This window comes from Aotus nancymaae, unplaced genomic scaffold (assembly GCF_030222135.1).
Source record: "Aotus nancymaae isolate 86718 unplaced genomic scaffold, 86718_ANA_hifiasm-v0.15.2.pri h1tg000077l, whole genome shotgun sequence".
Taxonomy (NCBI): Eukaryota; Metazoa; Chordata; class Mammalia; order Primates; family Aotidae; genus Aotus; species Aotus nancymaae.
Genome location: NW_026988492.1, coordinates 8,584,601 through 8,604,472, shown reverse-complemented (window position 1 = coordinate 8,604,472; position 19,872 = coordinate 8,584,601). Strand labels below are relative to the sequence as shown.

The following is a 19,872-nucleotide window of genomic DNA, read 5'->3' as shown; positions in this document are numbered from 1 at the left end:
AAAGAAAAGAATAATAAGTATAACTAACAGAAAAGAAGAGACAAAGACTGATTTTTCACAGTTGGCATGATTGTCTATCCAGCAATATGAGACACTCAACTGAAAAACTGTTCGAACCAAATAAATGTATTAACTAAGAAAGTTTTTCTTTATACACACGATATGCAAACTAAATATAATGCAAAAGAATCCATGCAGTCTAGAAACAAAAAATGTAAAATACCTAACAATAAACAAGGAATGTTCAAGAGCTATATGACATAAATATAAACTTGAATAAGAGAAGAGAAGTAGAACTGAATCAGAAGAAAGGTACCATGTTGCTGGCCAGGCGCAGTGGCTCACACCTGTAATCCCAGCACTTTGGGAGGCCGAGGCAGGTGGATCACAAAGTCAAGACATCGAGACCATCCTGGCCAACATGGTGAAACCCCGTCTCTACTAAAAATATTAAAAAATTAGCTGGGCTTGTTGGTGCGCACTCATAGTCCCAGCTACCTGGGAGGCTGAGGCAGGAGAATCACTTGAACCAGGAGGTGGAGGTTGCAGTAAGCCAAGATCGCACCACCGCACTCCAGCCTGGCAACAGAGCAAGACTCTGTCTGAAAAAAAAAAAAAATACCGTGTTGGTAAATGAAAAGTTATGAATTCTTCCCAGTTTTCTGTAAATTTAATGTGTGTTTAATAAAAAATATCAATAGGATTTATTTACTTGAAATTCACAAACCGATTCTAAAATTCATGGAAAAAAGACACTGTTCCAAAATAGACCTCCCCAAAATTGTGGAGAACATCAAAGTAGATCTAATGTACCGTGTCAAAACCTTAGATAAAAACAGTACAGCTAGAGACAAGCAGGTCGACAGACAGCCATCTAATATAAGAGAAGTTAAAGTTAGAATTTTATATGATAGCAGTGGGTAAAGAATGTAGTATTCAGTGAATAGCATTGAAATAACTGTATATCCATTTAGAAATATGATTTCCTACCTCAATCCATGTACCAAATCAAATTCTTGACTGATTAAAATATCTTTAGAGAAAATTAGTATAAAATCCTAGAAGAAAATAGAGGCCGGCTGGGTGCAGTGACTCACGCCTGTAATCCTGGCACTCTGGGAGGCCCAGGCAGAAGCATCACTTAAGCCCAGGAGTTCAAGACCAGCCTGAGAAACGTAAGGAGAACCTGTCTCTACAAAAAAATATTAAAAAAAAAAAAAAAAAAGCGGGAATGGTGGTACATTCCTGTAGTCCCAGCTACTTGAGAGGCTGATGGGGGAGGATCTCTTGAGCCTGTGCCACTGCACTCCAGCTTAAGTGACAGAATGAGACCCTGAAAAAAAAAGAAACAGAGAAGGAAGGAAGGGAGGGAGGGAGGGAGGGGAAATATAGGTTAATGTTTTCATAATTTGGGGCTGGGGAAAGCTTTCCTAAGCAAGACTAAAAACTCAAAATTATAACGGAAAAAATGGACAGATTTGACCTTATAAAGCTATTTTTAATTCCTTGTGGCCAAAGATACCAAACAAGAAGCTAAAGACTGACTACAGTCAGAGAGTATATGTGCAACATGTATAAACAAGTATGAATATTTCATGGATTGTGACTAATATGCATTATTTTGTTACTTAAATATCCATAAGATTTAAAGACTTCAACAAATCAATAAGAAAAAGATAAACATACAGCCAGGTGTGGTGGCTCACGCCTGTAATCCCAGCACTTTGGGAGGCCGAGGCGGGTCGATCACCTGAGGTCAGGAGTTCAAAACCAGCCTGTCCAACATGGCGAAACCCTGTCTTTACTAAAAATACAAAATTAGCCGGGCATGGTGGTACATGCCTGTAATCCCAGCTACTTGGAAGGCTGAGGCAGGAGAATCGCTTGAACCTGGGAGGCGGAGGTTGTAGTGAGCCAAGATTGTGCCACTGCACTCCAGCCTGGGCAACAAGAGCAAAACTCCATCTCAAAAAAATATAAATAAATAAATAATAAGATAAACAAACTTATAGAAAAATGGCAAAGCTTTTAAAGGGAAAATTTACAAAAAAGAAGTACCAGTAGTCACTGCGTAGCTAAAAGTTGCTCCATCTCACTAGTAATCAGGGAAATGTAAATTAAATGTGAGATTGAGAAAATAAACAATATTGATAATATCCAAATTTTGGTGGAATTGGGTAAGAAAAAGGGACACTCACACCTGTGAGGTTAGAATGGAAACCCATTCTGCCAAATTGCAGAACAATTTAGCAAAATCTATGTAAATGTAAAAGAGAATAATAATCCTTAAAAATGCCAACTCCATGCTTGACAAATCTATTCCACAGAAATATTTGTTCATATGCACAGGTTTTTAATAGCTAAATATTGAAATAACTTCTAATCCTCTGTAGAATAAATGAATCGTTACACCTATACAGTAGAATTCCTGCAGCCATAAAATGAATGTCATGTATTAATTCATGTGTCTTGATACAGAAAGACTCCTAGATGCACTGTTAAGAAAAAGAAGGTAGGGCACAGCGGCTCATGCCTGTAATCTCAAAGCTTTGGGAGGCCTAAGAAGGCAGATCGTTTGAGCTCAGGAATTCAAGAACAGCCTGGGCAACATGGTGAAATAGAATAGAATAAAATAGAATACTACCAAACTATTAACTATGGTACCTTTGGAGAAAAGAACAAAATAAGAAAAAGGGGTGGTGAAGGAAGATGTGCATTTTATTATATATATATTTTTAATTGTGACTAATATGCATTATTTTGTAACTTAAAAATGTAAACTTTGAACATCCAGAAGAAAATATCTTGTAAGAAAAGAACATACAGCATATGTAAAGAAATAATTGTGCACTAAGGTATAAACAGTTCTGCCCTCTATTCTTTATTCACTAACTAGGTAAAAAATTATGGAAGGTGAAAGAAAAAAATAATGGAACAAATTTGTAATTGAAGTGTAACCAAATATGTAGATTACAGGCTGCAGCCTTCACAACGCCCATTATCTGTGGAGGAGAGGTGTCTGTTTCCATGGCAACGCCGCCTGCAGTAGAGAGAATTTGTGAAAGAAATCCTTTTTCTCAGGAGGAAGTGCATGAAGTGTGTACTAATTTACTGAGCATAAGTTTATCTCTCATTGTTCGTCCTGAGGGGGACTTTTTTTTTAATGCTCAATCACAAAATCCATCACTGACTTTAAATGGCAAAAGCCAAAATGAAATTTCTGGCTAAGTGGTCACCTTGTCTTGACTGGCTCGATAATATGACATCTCAAGGACAGTCCATTCTGACTCTGGGAGTCCCCAGTCAGGCATTAGAACAGCAATATAATCTTTCACTCCATGTCTAGGTCAGTAACACAGATTTTCCTTGGCCGTACTCTTTTTTAAAAACTGATTTTATCTTTTGATTGACAAATGATAATTGTACATGTCCCTAACGTACATAGTGATGTTTTGATGCATATAATATACGGCGATCAGATCAGGGTAATTAGCACATCCATCATCTCAAACATTTGTCATTTCTTTGTGTTGGGAACATTCAATATCTTTCATATTGGGAAAGATTTGCACATAGATCTTATGAAATTGTTCCCAAATTTGGCTGCATGGTTTCCATTCCAACCTTTCAGACTTGTGTTTGAGAAAATCTATACATGGCAGATGTTTATGTAAATTACCTAAAAGTCAATATTTTCTTTACTAAAACGTAATCCTTAGTTGTGCCATCAAGAACAACTAAGAAAAATTGCTAACTGTCATCTCAGTTGAAGTTATTTTTTTCCCTGTTTTTCAGACATCTCGAGATCTGGCATGTTTTATACAGTTTGAAAATGTCAACATTTACTACGGGACTCAGCATAAAATGAAGTATAAAGCACCCACTGACTACTGCTTTGTTTTAAAGGTATGTTGTAAGAAGTCATTCGTTTAGCTTTATAAGCAATTTGAGTCAATTTTTTTAAGGAAGAAAATGTTAAATGTTATATAGTTAACCAAAGGTGTAACATAATAAAAATTGTTTAACCAAAATAGGAATGGCGGAAACATTTCTATCAGTTTGGGGCATTTTCCCCAATGCCTCCTATCTGAACCTAAAACTTTAAGGTAAATCTGCCTGGGGATTTCTTCACTTCTGAAAAATGCAAGTTCCACATTTTAAACAAATTAATTTATAATTTTATTGATAAGACTAAAAAAAGTTTTCAGTTCTTTATTTACTGGGCTCATACCACCATAAGAAGTTTTTAGAAATTAGAAACTTGACAACATTTCCTAGAAAATCTATAGAAAATAGCCAAAAAAAATGTTTAATTACTGGGTCATGACATTTAAGGTGTATATTGTCAAAAGGCAATATATACTATCAAATGTTAGATATGGTTTACATTTTTTTGAGACAGAGTCTCACTATGACACCCAGGCTGGAGTGCAGTGGTGCAGTCATAGCTCACTGCAGCCTCAGCCTCCCAGGCTCAAGCAATCCTCCTGCCTTAGCCTCTCAAGTAGCTGGGACTACAGGCACACACCACCACACCAGCTAATTTTTGTATTTTTAGTTAAAGACAGGGCTTTACCATGTTACCCAGGCTGGTCTCAAACTCTTGGGCTCAGGCGATCCACCTATCTTGAGCTCCCAAACTGTTGGGATTACAGGCATGAGCCACCACTCCTGGCCAATTTACATTTTTTAAAATTAGAATCTTCGATCGGTCTAATCAGGAGATGGGTTATTACAGCCACACATGTGGTGTGTTTTTCTGTATGCCTACAGAACTCTGGATTGAGGACTATTGTAAGTTTTTGTCTGTGTTTCTTTTTAGTCAAAAATAATAATCAGGCCAAGTCAATTGTATTTAGTAATTTTGACTCCCTGAACAATTACAATCACTTATTGTAACCAAATAATAATTGGTTGAAATTCTTGGCTTCATCATGGACTCAGGATATTGAGTGGTCTTCATTCAGATGTTCTAGACTTTTTCTTTTTTAAATTATTAAGCATCCACTTTTAGTTATTTACAGATAATATTAATAATAAAAGCCACTATACTAGCCCAGTCAGCCTGATACTCCCCCAGTGGTTCTCAACCAGGCATTTTCCCTCCAAGGGTCATTTGGCCAACTCTAAAGACGTTTTTGATTGTCATAGCTTGGGGGATGGAACAGGGACTACTGACATCTAGTAGGCCAGGCATGCTGCTTAATAACTTGCAGTGCACAAGAAAACCCCGACACCAAAGACTTCTCTGGCCCCCAGTGTCAACATTGCTGCTGCCAAGAACCCTGCCCTACACAGAAGAGCCCCAAGACAATGACCGTGAAGTCACTGGAGGCAGGGAGAAGGCTAGATCCATTCACTCACTCATTCATTTTCTCATTTAATATTTGTTAAATGATGGCTGGGTGCAGTGGCTCACACCTGTAATCCCAGCACTGTGGGAAGTCAAGGTGGATGGATCATTTGAGGCCAGGGATTCTAGACCAGCCCAGCCAACATGGTGAAACAGTGTCTCTACTAAAAATACAAAAAGTAGCTGGGTGTGGTAGCACACGCCTGTAGTCCCAGCTACTCAGGAGGCTGGGATAGGAGAATCTCTTGAACCTGGGAGGTGGAGGTTGCAGTGAACTGGGATCACACCACTGCACTCCAGCATGGGTGACAGAGAGAGACTCTCCCTCAAAATAAAAAAAAAGAAAAAAATATATTGGTTGAATGACAATGATTATTATTTTTTTCACTTGGAACAGTGATGGGAATGGGGCAGTGAAAAAAATACAACAATCCCTGTCTTCGTGGAGTTTAAAAATGGCAAAGAACAAAAAATAAGTAATGTGATGTTAAGTAATAAAAAGGAGCAATATGAAGCAAGGCTAGGGCCAGGGCTCCTTTGGATGGAAGGTTCACAGGAAGGCTCTCCAAGGAAGTGACATTTGACAAAAGATGTGAATAAAGTGAGGGAGCAAGAATGACCTGCAGTACAAGCCTTCCAGGAATAAGAACGGGAAGGGCAAACCCCTGAGGTGAGGGAGGAAGAGAGATGAGGAGCATGCCCTGCCTGCCTCTGGTCCTCACACCTCCTTGTCTGTTCCTGATACAGGAAAAATGAGAATAATGGCAGCTGGGCCTGGTGGCTTATGCCTGTAATCAGCACTTTGGGAGGCTGAGGCGGGTGGATCACGAGGTCAGAAGTTCAAGACCAGCCTGGCCAGGATGGTGAAACCCTGTTTCTACTAAAAATATGGTGCCAGGCGCCTGTAATCCCAGCTACTCGGGAGGCTGAGGCAGAGAATTGCTTGAACCCAGGAGGCGGAGGTTGCGGTGAGCCGAGATCGCACCACTGAACCTCAGCCCGGGCAACAGTGATACTCTGTCTCAACAACAATAACAAAAAAGAATAATGACAAGCACTTCTATAACATTTTCTTTATAGATGTGGAATGTGTGCAGAGACACTCCCTAGCCAGGAAGTGGCCAAGCCAGAATGGGAACCCAGGCAGTGTGGCTCAGAGGCCATTCTCTCAGACACTGTTTCTTGGGCCCCCAGAGATCTGAACACGAAGCGTCTCACACTACCCTGCCCCTCCCACAATGCCACCTGCCCTTGAGCCATGTCTTCCCATGTTTGGAATCCTAAGACCTCGATAAATCACCAAAATGGAGGTCCTAGTTTCCACATGGGCATTTCAACACACTTCATCGCCAAAGCATCGTCCACGCTTCTTAAATCAGGAGAAGGTTTTGGAGAAAGTTTCTGAAATGCCCATCAGTAAACTGGCCGAATCAGAGTCACTGGAGACTCACTAAACATGCAGGTTCCCGGGCTCTGGGCCCACTAAATCAAAATAATGATGGAAGCTGGGGTTAGGGTTAGGGTTTAAGGAGGGAGCCTAGGAAGCTTTATTTTTCCTAAGCATGGTCAGGTTTTGTACTGAGGGTTAGAATGTATCCTCACTCTAACCGTCAGTAGTCAGGGCTTAGCTGGTGATGAAATGGCCTTCAGAGTGGGCAGACAGGATGAAAGTCTAGCAGAAGGAAGCAGAAGCCAAAACCCAGGGCTGGGGTCCAGAAACCAGAGCAGGGATGTCTGTCAAAAAAAAGGCAAGGTCTCTGACTAGAGGTTCCCAGGATGGAGATTTAGACACAGTGAACAGGGCAGGGACTCAGTTTCTCAAACCGACACATAAGTTTGAGGCTAGGACCTGCAACTGGCAGGACTTGAACTGTCTGACCTAGAACATAAGGTTATCCTAGGATTACTCCAAGAACAGCAATGCTAATTCCCAGAATATTCAACTAGAATTTCTAAAAATTCCTACTATCCAAGGTCTGGGTCTTCAAGAGAGAGTTGAGGATCTCCCCAAAGGAGAGAGGGGGGCTCAGAGGTGGAGAACCCAGCAGGGCTAATGAATCTGGGAGCAAGAGTCATGAGCAACCCTTCCAGAATGTGCATTTCCTTTTTTCTCAGGATGATGCTCAGTTCTGTTCTAAAGCCAGTTTCCTCATGTGCAATCACCCTGCTCATTTTGTTCTTAAGCATGCTTCTCAGTTCCTTCCCAAAATACTGAGAATTTTTATTTATTTGCTGAGTAAAGGGTCTGTTGAGATTTAGAGAACAATGTTTATTATGAACATAATTTGTTTATGAAGATTTTGGTCACTTATTTCCCTTTTTGTCTGCACTTTAAAAAAAATAAAAATAAAAACTCTTGCTTGCTATTCTTTGAGACATGGGTTTCACCACCCCGGAGGTCTGACCTGCAGACCCTGACTCAACGACGGATGAATGAATGCACTTTCACACCATTACAGTGTTTCAAGAGGGCTAGGGAATGGCCGCTGGCTGCTTTCAGAGAGCGAATGCAACCAATCGACCTAGATTCCCCGTTCATCCACACATTTATTCCCTAGATGTTAAAACAGAAGTTCTAAGTTAACACACTTGTGGATAATTAACATGGTTAAGAGAATGGTTTCACAACTGGTAAAAGCTTTTGGTTCCAGGGCCCAGAGCAAATGCAATTAACAGGTAATTCCCCTTTAATTCTCCCAGAGAGACCACTCAGCACAAAATTAACATGAGTAAACAGTTAGAGTGGAGACAAATGGGTGCGGGATAAGGCCTTTTGATCAGTCTCTAATCTCCTTCCTATGCTAATATTAAAGAGGTGGCTGCCTTCAACCTGCCCCAATAAAACCTTTTGGCCTTCCAAAAGGCTTGAGACTAATCTATCACTTTCCCTAATATATCTTTAATGTTTTCTGTAATATTTTGCCAACCACCCCAAGTGAATCTCATCATTCTTTATTAGGGTTTGCCAATTTCCAAAATGCAAAGAATGTGTGTGTAGATTGCAAGAGGGATTTAGGATACAGGAAAGCATGTTAACAGATTGCACAATTTCATGGCTTGATAAGTCCAGGCCAAAGTTTCCTCTTCAATATGAGCTTGATGACTATGGCTGTTCATGAGAGGTGCTGTCAGAAAGATTGGAGTCTGAGTCCTGGCCCTGTCATCTAGTAACCGGGTCACTATTGAGATGCTAAGCCTCATTGCATCATCTTCAAGAGATAAGAGTGCCCAGCCCTTCTCTTGAGAATTAATTATGATATGCTTATAAAATCATGAGTGCAATGATTAGAAACATATCAGCCCTCAGTAAGTGGTAGTTATTACTGCCCTCTAGTATCAAATAAATCTTTTTATTAACCAGTGGTTCTCAAACTTTAGTATACATCAGAACCATTTATATTGTTAAGACACAGAGTGCTGGGCCCCCAGGGTTTTTGATTTAGTAAGTCTGGGATTGGGCCGAGACATTTGCTTTTCTTTCTTTCCTATTTACTTATTCATTTATTTTTTAATTGACACATAGCAATTGTACATTATGACACACAATGTGGTGTTTTGATATATGTATACATTGTGTAATGATCAAATCATAGTACTTAGCACATTTACCATAAAATCCTCTCTTCTAGCTGTTTGAAACATACGACGCATTCTCGTTAGCTGTAGTCACCCTACCTTGCAGTAGAGTACCAGAACTTATTCCTTCTAACTGTAACACTGCACTAGTTGACAAACCTCTCTCCCTACTCTCTCCAGTCTCTAGTAACCACTATTTTACTCTCAAATCCAATGAGATCACATTTTTTAGATTCACATGAGTGATGTCTTTGTTAGATTTTTTAGATTCCAAATATGAGTGAGATCAAGTAATATTTGCCTTTCTGTGCCTGGTTTATTCCACTTAACATAATGTCCTCCAGGCTCATCCATGCTATTGCAAATGACAGGATTTTTCTTTTTTGTGGCTGAGTAGCACTTCATTGCATAGATCTACCACATTTGCTTTATCCATTCATCCACTGATGGCCATTTAGGTTAATTCTGGATTTTAGCTATTGTGAACAGTGCTGCAATAAACATGAGAGTGCAGATGTCTCTTTGACATACTGATTTCATTTCCTTTGTATATACGCCCAGCCATGGAATTACCGGATCATATGGTAGATGTATTTTCAATTTTTTTGAGGAAACTCCATACTGTTTTCCATAATGGCTAGACTAACTTACATTCCTGCCCGCCGTGCATAAGAGTTCTTTTTCTTTCACGTCATTGTCAGCATTTGTTATTTTTTGTCTTTTTTATAATAATCATTCTAATTGGGATGATTCGATATCTCATTGTAGTTTTGATTTGCATTGCCTTGATGGTTAGTGATGCTAAGCATTTTTAAAATTTCTATTAACCATGTTTATGTCTTCTTTGATGAAATATCTATTCACATCTTTTGTCCATTTTTTTTTAAATTGGATTATTTGGTTTATTTGCTAGTGGGTTATTTGAGTCTCTTACAAGTTCTGCTTATTAACTCTGCGTCAGATGTATAATTTGCAAATATTTTCTCTCATTCTGTAGGTCGTCTGTTTACTCTGCTGATTGTTTCTTGCTATGCAGATTCAGTTTTGGATCTTCTTTTGTTTGCTTATGTGTATGTGGTTTTGTTTTTTTGCTTTTGTTTTTGTTGTTTTTCGAGATGAGTTCCGCTCTTGTTGCCCAAGCTGGAGTGCAATGGTGCAATCTTGGCTCACTGCAACCTCTGCCTCCCAGGTTCAAGCAATTCTCCTGCCTCAGTCTCCTGCATAGCTGCGATTATGGCCATGCACCACCATGCCTGGCCAATTTTTCATATTTTTAGTAGAAATGGGCTTTCATCATGTTAGCCAGGCTGGTCTCAAACTCCTGATCTCAAGTGATCTGCCTGCCTCAGCCTCCCAAAGTGCTGGGAGTACAGATGTGAGCCACCATACCCAGTCAGTTTTGGGTCTCACATTACCTATTTAATCTATTTTGAGTTGATTTTTGTTTATGGTGAGAAATAGGGGTCAAGTTACATTCTTTTGCATGTAGTTATTCAGTTAATCCAGTGCTGTTTATTGAAGAGACTATCTTTCCCTTATTGTGAGGTTTTTTTTTCTTGTTCTTGTTCTTTTTTTTTTTTTTTTTTTTTTTTTTTGGCACCTTTGTTGAAAATCAGTTGGCTGTAAATGCATCGATTTATTTCTGGGCTCTCTATTTTGTTGAATTGATCTATGTGTCTGTTTCTATGCCAATACCGCACTGCTATAGATTTGTAGTATATTTTGAAATAAGTTTGTGTGATGCCTCCAGGTTTGTTCTTTTTGCTCAAGATTGTTTTGGCTATTTGGTGTTTTTGTGTTTCCATATAAATTTTAGGATTTTTTTTCTATTTCTGTATAAAGTATGACATTATAATTTTGATAGAGATTGCTTTGAATCTATAAATTACTTTTGGTACCATGGACATTTTAACAATATTAATTCTTTGAACATGTATTTTATGAACATGGGATATCTTTCTGTTTATATCCTCTTCACCTTCTTTTATCAATGTTTTATTGTTTTCATCATGGAGACCTTTCTCCTCCTTGGTTAAATTTATTTCTAGGTATTTTATTTTTGTGTAGGTATTGTAAATGGGATTGCTTTCTTGATTTTCAGATAGTTAGCTATTGGTGCATAGAAATGTTACTAATTTTTGGATGCTGATTTTGTATCCTGCAGCTTTACTGCATTTGTTTATTAGTTCTAACAGTTTTTTGGTGGAGTCTAAGATTTTCTACATGTGAGATCATGTTGTCTGCAAACAGGGACAATTTGACTTCCTCCTTTCCAATTTGGATGCCTTTTCTTTCTTTCTCTTGCCTAGCTGGTCTTGCTAAGACTTCCAGTACTATGCCGACTAGTAGCAGTGAAAGTGGGCATCCTTATCTTTTTTGAGATCTTATAGAAAAAGCTTTTAACTTTTTCCCATTCCGTGTGATGTTGGCTGTGGGTTTAACATATATAAACTTTATTATGTTGAGGTATGTTTCTTCTATACCTAATTTGTTGAGATGTTGAATTTTGTCAAATGCTTTTTTTGCATCTGCTGAAATAAGCATTTGGTTTTTAATCTTTATTCTATTAATGTGATGTGTCACATTTATTGATTTGTACATGTTAAACTATCCTTGTACTGCTGGGATGGAACCCACTTGATCATGGTGAATGATCTTTTTAATGTGCTGTTGAATTCGGATTGCTAGTATTTTGTTGAGGATTTTTGTATCTATGTTTGTCAGGGATGTCGGCCTGTGGCTTTCCTTTATTGTTGTGTCCTTTTCTGGTTTTGGAATCAGGGTAATGTAGACCTCGTAGGATGAGTTTGGAAGAATTCCCTCTTTTTCAATTTTGAAATACTTTGTGAAGAATTAGTCTTTAGATGTTTGTAGAATTCAGCAGTGAAGCCATCAGGTCCTGGGCTTTTCTGTGATAGGAGACTTTTTATTACAGCTTCAATTTCATTACTCATTGTTGGTCTTTTCAGGTTTTCTCTTTCTTCCTGTTTCAATCATGATAGGTTATTTGTGTGTAGGATCTTATTCATTCAAGCCTCTCACAGAGGGACCCGGTATGGTAAGAAATCCGAGTGTGATTCTGGGGGGACTTTCCATGTATTGGTACCATAGTGGCTCCGGGGAGGAGCAACGTAGTCACGGGAAACCATCCCCTTACTGTCCAACTGCGGTTTCCCTTATCTTTGCAGACCAACGGGGCTTCTCAGTCTCACGTGTTCAGTTTCCTTAGCCCTCGTAAAGGCACTTTTGTGCGTGGATAGAAGCCATTCCTTCATGCATTCTTTCTCATTCCATTCTGGGGCTAGATGCGATGGGCCAGAAGTAAATATCTTCCAGGAGAAATTAGATTTCTATGGAGATCTGTTAGGAAGTAGTGGAGTATCATGGAAAGAGCACTGGAATGCTGCCCCATCGGTCACCTGCTTACTATCCCTTACTCAGCTATATTTTTCTTCACGGTATTTTTCACAATGAAAATTTTTATTACTTTAGTGTTCTGTATCTTTGTTGGCTTTCTCCCTTAGTAGAATATAAATGTCCTGAGAGCAAGAACTTTTTCTATTGTGTTCACTATTGTGTTCCAGAGCTTGGGATGAGATTTGACACATATCAGATGAATGGATAGATTAATGATGGGTGGATGAATGGATGGGTGGATGGATGGATGGACGGATTATACATCAAAGCCCCCTGCCTCATTGTGCTCTTCAAAACATGGTTCAGGCCAGGCACAGTTGCTCATGCCTGTAATCTCAGCACTTTGGGAGGCCAAGGCAGAAGGATCACTTGAGCCCAGGAGCTCAAGAGCAGTCTGAGCAACATATCAAGACCCCGTCTCTACAAAAACACTTTTTAAATCAGCAGGGTAGGGTAGTATGCACCTATAGTCCCAGCTACTCAGAAGGCTGAGGCAGGAGGATCGCTTGAGCACGCATTCAAGGTTGCAGTGAGCTATGACCACACTTCTGCACTCTAGCCAGGGTGACAGAGTGAGATCCAGTCTCTAAAAAAAAATGTTTAACTAGATAGGCACTGTGGCTCATGCTTGTAATCCCAGCATTTTGGGAGGTTGAGGCAGGAGGCTCACTTGATCCCAGGAGTTCGAGACCAGTCTGGGCAACATAGGGAGACCCACCCCTCATCTCCACAAAAAAATTTAAAAGTCAGCCTGGTGTGGTGGTACACACCTGTAGTCCCAGCTACTCAGGAGGCTGAGATAGAAGGATTGTTTGAGCCCAGGAGTTTGAGGCTGCTGTGAGCCACAGTCACACCTTTGCACTCTGGACTGGGTAACAGAGCAAGACCTACTTCTAAAAAAGAAAGGAGAGAGAGAGAGAGGGAGAGAGAATAGAGAACAGGATTGAATTGCCCCAGTTTACTTCCTCTTTACTTTAAAGTTTATCCCACACAGTAACTCTCCTACCTCCTGACTCTCCATCTCAAAGGAAGAAGGCTTCCTCCTCCGACATGGCCTGCCTCTGGGACCACATCATCCAAAGACCCTCTTTCCAAATAAGGTTACATTCACAAGTACCAGGAGTGAGGACTTCAACATAGCTTGGGGTGGGGGGAACCTAATTAAACCCATGACATCCACCTACTCTACCAAGCTAGAAACAGAGAAATCATCCTTGATTCTCCTCCTCTCCCCATTTCTCATTAATCTATGAGCAAGTTCTTTTCTTTCCCATCAAAGTCTCCCATTGAGCCCTCCCTCAGTTTGATCTTATTCTTCACTCTGGATCCATCTTCCTCACAGCCCCCAGTGACTTCCTGTGTCACTATGCTGTTTAAAATGTCCAGTGCCCCCCACTGCCCAGGGGACCATGTCTAGATTCTAGTTTGATACGAGGCTCTTTACTCAGATTCCTCTCCAGCTTAATTCTGCTTCTTTATTCCATGGATTCTGGACCTTAGCCATACAGAATTTCTCCATGTTCTCCAAACATGTTACAACATTCTGTCACTTCCAAACACCCTTTCTCGGCCCATTTTCAAACATTTAGTATGGAGCATACTCTGTCATAATCACATTACATGTGTGATTTGATTACACATTTGATTACATAATGTGTTTACATACGTCTATCCCTAAAACACACACAGTGAGCATTGCCCGGTTATCACGTGAGCGCTCTCATATCCTCTTTTTTGCTGTTGTTGTTTTTTGTTTTTTTGAGATAGGGTCTCCTCCAGCCCAAGCTGGAACACAGTGGCACAATCACGGCTCACAACAGCCTCGAACACCTGGCTCCATCTATCCTTCCATTTCAGCCTCTCCAGTAGCTGGAACTACAGGCATGCGCACCAGACCTGGCTAATTTTTGTACTTTTTTATAGAGACAAGGTTTCACCATGTTGCCCAGGCTGGTCTCAAATCCCTGGCCTGAAGCGATCTGCCTGCTTTGACCTTTCAAAGTGCTGGGATTACAGGTGTAAGCCACTGGGCCCTGCCTCTGTTACTCCTCGATATGTCTAGGAATTAGCATATTTCTTAGCACCCAGAGATATTTGATGAACAAATAGAGCCTTGGTTCTTTCACTGCCTTTGGCCTTGGATAAATTGCTTAGCCTGTCTCACCGTGTTTTCTCATTCTCAGCAGTGGCATTCCACAGTCGCCCTGACCTCTGTGTGCTGTTCTCATGTCCCAAGAGAGTTTCTCTCTCTTTATGGTCAGGAACAATCAAGTGAATTGCGAAAGAATCTGGCCAGTGACACAGCACCAGCATTTTCCTGCAACCTCTTTGCAAATGATTTTTCAGCAAAAGGCTTGATTAGGCAGTAAGTTCCTTGGCAAAGTCTCAAGACACGATGGAGAACAAGCCCAGTGACTTGCTCTGTGATGTCTGCAAGCCTAAACAATTTCTGCATCACCAAGCTCTGGAAAGGAGCTTGTTCCCGTTAGGTAGCTCATCTTAGAACCATAAAATCTGAGGATTACTAGAGACCTTAGAGGTCATCCATTACTTAATCCCCCTGTATACGTCCATAGCACACATGTAATGTAAGGAAATTGGTGAGACCTGACCTATAGTAAGGTCTATACATCAACCCCATCATCAAGGGGCTGTTTTATGTTCAAAAGCCATTTATTTTAAGGGAATGATTGCATTTTACTCTATTTCAATGAATAACATAGTTAATAAATTGTTTATGGTGCTCCTTAAATGGATAACTCTAAGCAGTTGCTTTGTTCATTTTGTTGAAAACACACTGAGATTTAATCTACTCTGGAAACTTGGCCCTCACATGACATCTACCAAAAAAATTAATAGATTAAGTTCAAGGTAACAATGTCAGCTTTTTAAATGTCTGGAGGACGGAGAACAGTTGCTTTCTAAGAACAACTATAAGCATTTAATTGCTCAAGAGACTGATGTTTGCCTCTCTTACAAGACGATCAGAACACAAATGCTGTTTGTAGGTCAGAGAGCTGTGTTTCTGGTGCTGAAAGACAAGGGCATTGGTTTAGCTTTGCAAACGTTATTGTTGAAGGGAATGCTGCGGGCATTTGTGGGCTGTTACATTCCAACCAATAAATGTTGGCCTTAGTATATTTTTCATCAATATGACCTTCAGGTTAATTAAGACAACAAATCCTTTTTGCTATCAGGCCATATTACCTGAGTTGATAGATATTTTTAAGGGCCTCCAGGGAGGATCATTATTGGAGTAACATTTGCAAAAATAAAATCTAACATTCAGACCGAGAGAGTAAGCGTTGAACCGCAAAAACAATGAAATGAGTAGCTGCCATTCAAAAGTGTTTGCTGTCATCTGCTGGCCAGACCGGAAAACTACAGCAACATTCAGGAGCTGGATGTGAAGTTGTCACCGTCCAGAGAAGGAGGAATGTCTGTGTTCCTATTTGCTATGCCCAAGCAAATAGGAACTGACCGTTCTTCGAGCAATGACAGTGCAATTTCTGAGGCCTGAGTAAAGAAAGCAGTATATTTAAAGACAAACATATAAGTAGACTTTCCTTAATTGGCTGAAAAGACCAAAAAGAGGAATTTTTTTTTTAATCATTTCTGAATTTTTTGTGGTCTCTTCCAAGTCTGGGATTTGGGTTTAATAGCATAATACAAACACAGAGGTTCTAGGTGGTTCTACTGGTCACAGGGTGGAATGTATAGTAAACTCTCTGAGCCTCAGTTTTCTCATTTGTAAAACCAAAAATTACTAAACTCTCATTAAGCTCTTGGAGCCTATAAGGGTCTTGTTATCCTTTCTGGACAAAAATAACAATCTCACAGGCTCTTGCTGGCTGTCATTCTTTAGAAAGTCCAGCAGGGTGACTAGACACTGCCAGTCAGATTCCAACTGAAGTCTAAAGACATGAGACCCTTTGCTTAGATCAACTTTGAGAATAGTCATTTCCTTGGAGGTCAGTGATTTCAGATGGAAAGTGAGAGAAGTGGAGAGGTCTATGCAATTCCCTAAGAGAGGAAATGGACAGCTTCCCTCCCTTCCTGCCAAGTGAAGAGCAGATAGATGCTTCCAGCTCTCTTTGCTTTCCATTCCACTTTCAGCACCACCAGCAATTGCAGATTATCCTAACAGGATTAATGAATCTTCTGAGGACAGGAGGAAGAAGAAAGAAGTGGCGCCACACCACACACCCCACACACACACACACACACACACACACACACACAATGCTTGTGGTTGCTAATTATTTTTCTACATAATAAAATATGTAGTAAACCTTAAAAAAGTAAACCTTATAAACCTAATAAAATATATAATAAACCTTACAATGACCCATGAAAATTTATATGGCACATATTAATATCTTAGAACCTGGGTTTGGTTGCTGGCCCCTTGCTTTCTGGCTGCAAGAAATTGAACAGGAAATGATGTGTTTGTTGACTTCTTTCAAGTGTTCTGACATCTGGGCTGGAATATCTGCCACGTGCTGGCCATGTGCTAAGCACTGAAGGTCTTCAGCAGTGAATAAGACAGATGTAGTTCACACCCTCATGGAAGACACAGTCTATCAGAGACAGAAACATAAAACAGAAACCAGCTGGGGTTGGTGGCTCATGCTTGTAATCCCAGCACTTTGGGAGGCTGAAGCCGGAGAATTACTTAAGCCCAGAGTTTCAACACCAGCCTGGAAACATTAAAAAAAAAAAAAAAAAAAAGCCAAGCATGGATGCATGTCTATGGTCCCCAGCTACAGAGGAGGAGGCTAAGGTGGAAGGATTGCGTGAGTCCAGGAGTTACAGCTGCAGTGAGCCATGATGGCACCACTGCACTCCAGCCTGGGCGACAGAGTAAGACTCTGTCTTTAAAAAATGATAAAAAATACACCAGAATAAACCAGAAACCATAAGGTCAACGAGATCTTGAACCAAAGATCAAGAGGAGTGAAAGGTGTTTCTCTTTTATGCCTGGCCATTTCCTTGTTATCTTTGTGAGCTCCTGGAAGGCCTGTTCAGCAACCGGAACCATTGCGTAGTGCCACTTTCCCTAAGTGCAATAGACAGAAATATTCCTTCCCCAGGCTGTCCATCTGGAAGCCGTTGGCCCACTTGGGCAGCAGATAGTAGTTAAGAAATGGAGGTCATCACAAAACTCTGAATTTTTGGAAGCAGAAATAACCCTAGAACCAGGTTTGGAGAGTTATAAAAACCACAATTCTTGTAGGCATTAATTCTATGGTGTAAGAATTATAGCAGGTAAGTTCCCTTATCTGACAAATGGAGAAGAAGCTCAGATTTCTCTTGGGAATGGAGACATGATAGATGTGAAAAACTTTCAAAAGTTAAAAAGGCATCAATGAAAATTATTATTGATAATATAGTAAGAAGTGCCTACAGGCAAGGCATGGTGGCTCGTGCCTGTAATCCCAGCACTTTGGGAGGCTGAGGCAGGAGGATCACTTGAGGCTAGGAGTTTGAGACCAGCTTGGGTAATATAATGAGACTCCATTTCTCCAAAAAAAATTTTTTAGTTAGCTGGACATGGTGGCATGCACCTGTAGTCCTAGCTACTCAGGAGGCTGAAGAGGGAGGATCTCTTGAGCCTAGGAGTTCGAGGTTTGCAGTGAACTATGATTGAGCCACTCCAGCCAGGACAATAGAGTAATACCCTGTCTCTAAAAAAAAATTTTTTTTAAAGATGTGCTTACGATAGTCATATAATTTTTTTTTTTTTTTTTTTTTTTTTGAGACAGAGTCTCACTCTGTCGCCCAGGCCGGAGTGCAGCGGTGTGACCTTGGCTCACTGCAACCTCTGCCTTCCAGGTTCAAGCAATTCTCCTGCCTCAGCCTCCAGAGTAGCTGGGATTCTAGGCACCTGCCACCACGCCTGGCTAACTTTGTTGTTTTTTTTTTTTTTGTACTTTTAATAGAGACAGGGTTTCACCATGTTGGCAAGGCTGGTCTTGAACTCCTGACCTCAAGTGATCAGCCCACCACCTCAGCCTCCCAACATATAACAAATCTCTTAAATTCTTTCAAAATTTAGTCATTTTTAACATCTCTCTTTTTCTTGATCCTAACATTGCAACCAGTAATTTTTGCCACATAAATCACATATATTGTTAGAGTTTTTTTTAATTACCTGACAGGTGCTTTGACCTCCAAATACATGACAAGTGAATACATTGTCTCAAAACTGCTTCTTTCCAGCACCCCCAAATTCAGAAGGAGTCCCAGTATATCAAGTATCTCTGCTGTGATGACGCAAGAACCCTTAACCAGTGGGTCATGGGAATACGGATAGCCAAGGTGAGAGAGTCTTTGGACTTCACCCTGTCTTGAATTTGCCAACCAACTTCCTGACCTAGGCACAGCTTTCCTGCTGCTGCAAAGCAGTTGACCCATCCTTGGGTTCAGCTGCAGAAATTATTGAGTTTATTTGCCCAGTGGGTTTTCTAAACACAGGGAGTGATAGAAACATGGATCTCTGCAATAACTGGATATTTACTCATGGCGAGTGTTGCAAGCTTAGTGTGCAATTAAAAACTGCAAGATGGAATCTATAATCGAGTTACATGAAGACGTGTGTAATCAGAATTGAGTGGCCAAAACTCTCCTCTAATATGTAGTTGAAAAAATTAACTGACTCTGCTAATCTGGAAAATGACTGAACATGTGAAAAACAATTTGTTAAATCTTAATTGAAATATCCAAAAAGTAACTCAGACAAGTGGTGAACAGAGTCGCCACGGAGTACTGTTTTCTTCTGTGGGTGTATATTGCAATTGAGTGCACAATTTGGGATAAATGGCTTCCTTTCCTTCTTCCTTTGTGTTCCCTCCCCAGTATGGGAAGACTCTCTATGATAACTACCAGCGGGCCGTGGCAAAGGCTGGACTTGCCTCTCGGTGGACAAATTTGGGGACAGTCAATGCAGCTGCACCAGCGCAGCCAGCTCAGCCGTCTACAGGTACTAAATGGAGGAGAAAGTCCAACACATATTCAAAGCTCAGTGCTCCTGTTCAAAACACATCAACACATTCTATAAAAACAGAACTCCGTAGACAGCATTCGGATATGTTTCTCATTTGATGATCAGGCTCAAATTCCCCAACTCGACCCAGTCCAGACACACACACCCCTATAACATGTTTTCTTTTTTTTGCTTTTTTTTTTTTTCTGGAGGTAAGGTCTCGCTCTGTCACCCAGGCTGGAGCCCTGTATTCTTCAATTACTGAGAAGTTTTTGTTGTGGTGGTTGTTTTTGTTTGTTTGTTTGTTTGGAGATGGAGTCTCACTTTGTCGCCCAGGCTGGAGTGTAGTGGCACGATCTTGGCTCACTGCAACCTCCACCTCCCGGGTTCCAGCAATTCTCTGCCTCAGTCTCCTGAGTAGCTGAGGTTAGAGGCACACACCACCATGCCTGGCTAATTTTTTTTTTTCTTTTTTTTTCATAGAGACAGGGTTTCCCCATCTTGGCCAGGCTGGTCTTGAACTCCTGACGTCACGATCCAC

At 40.5% G+C, this 19,872-nt stretch overlaps 1 protein-coding gene across 1 annotated transcript in view; it reads left to right on the top strand.

The window, feature by feature from the left end:
* The window catches only part of LOC105715735 (amyloid beta A4 precursor protein-binding family B member 1-interacting protein), a 121,889-nt gene that overhangs the window by 97,632 nt on the left and 4,385 nt on the right, over nucleotides 1-19,872 (top strand). The window contains exons 11-13 of the mRNA XM_021664952.2: nucleotides 3,796-3,906; nucleotides 18,569-18,667; nucleotides 19,205-19,328. Of these exons, the coding sequence (XP_021520627.2) occupies nucleotides 3,796-3,906; nucleotides 18,569-18,667; nucleotides 19,205-19,328 (334 nt within the window). The remainder of the gene's footprint in view (nucleotides 1-3,795; nucleotides 3,907-18,568; nucleotides 18,668-19,204; nucleotides 19,329-19,872) is intronic.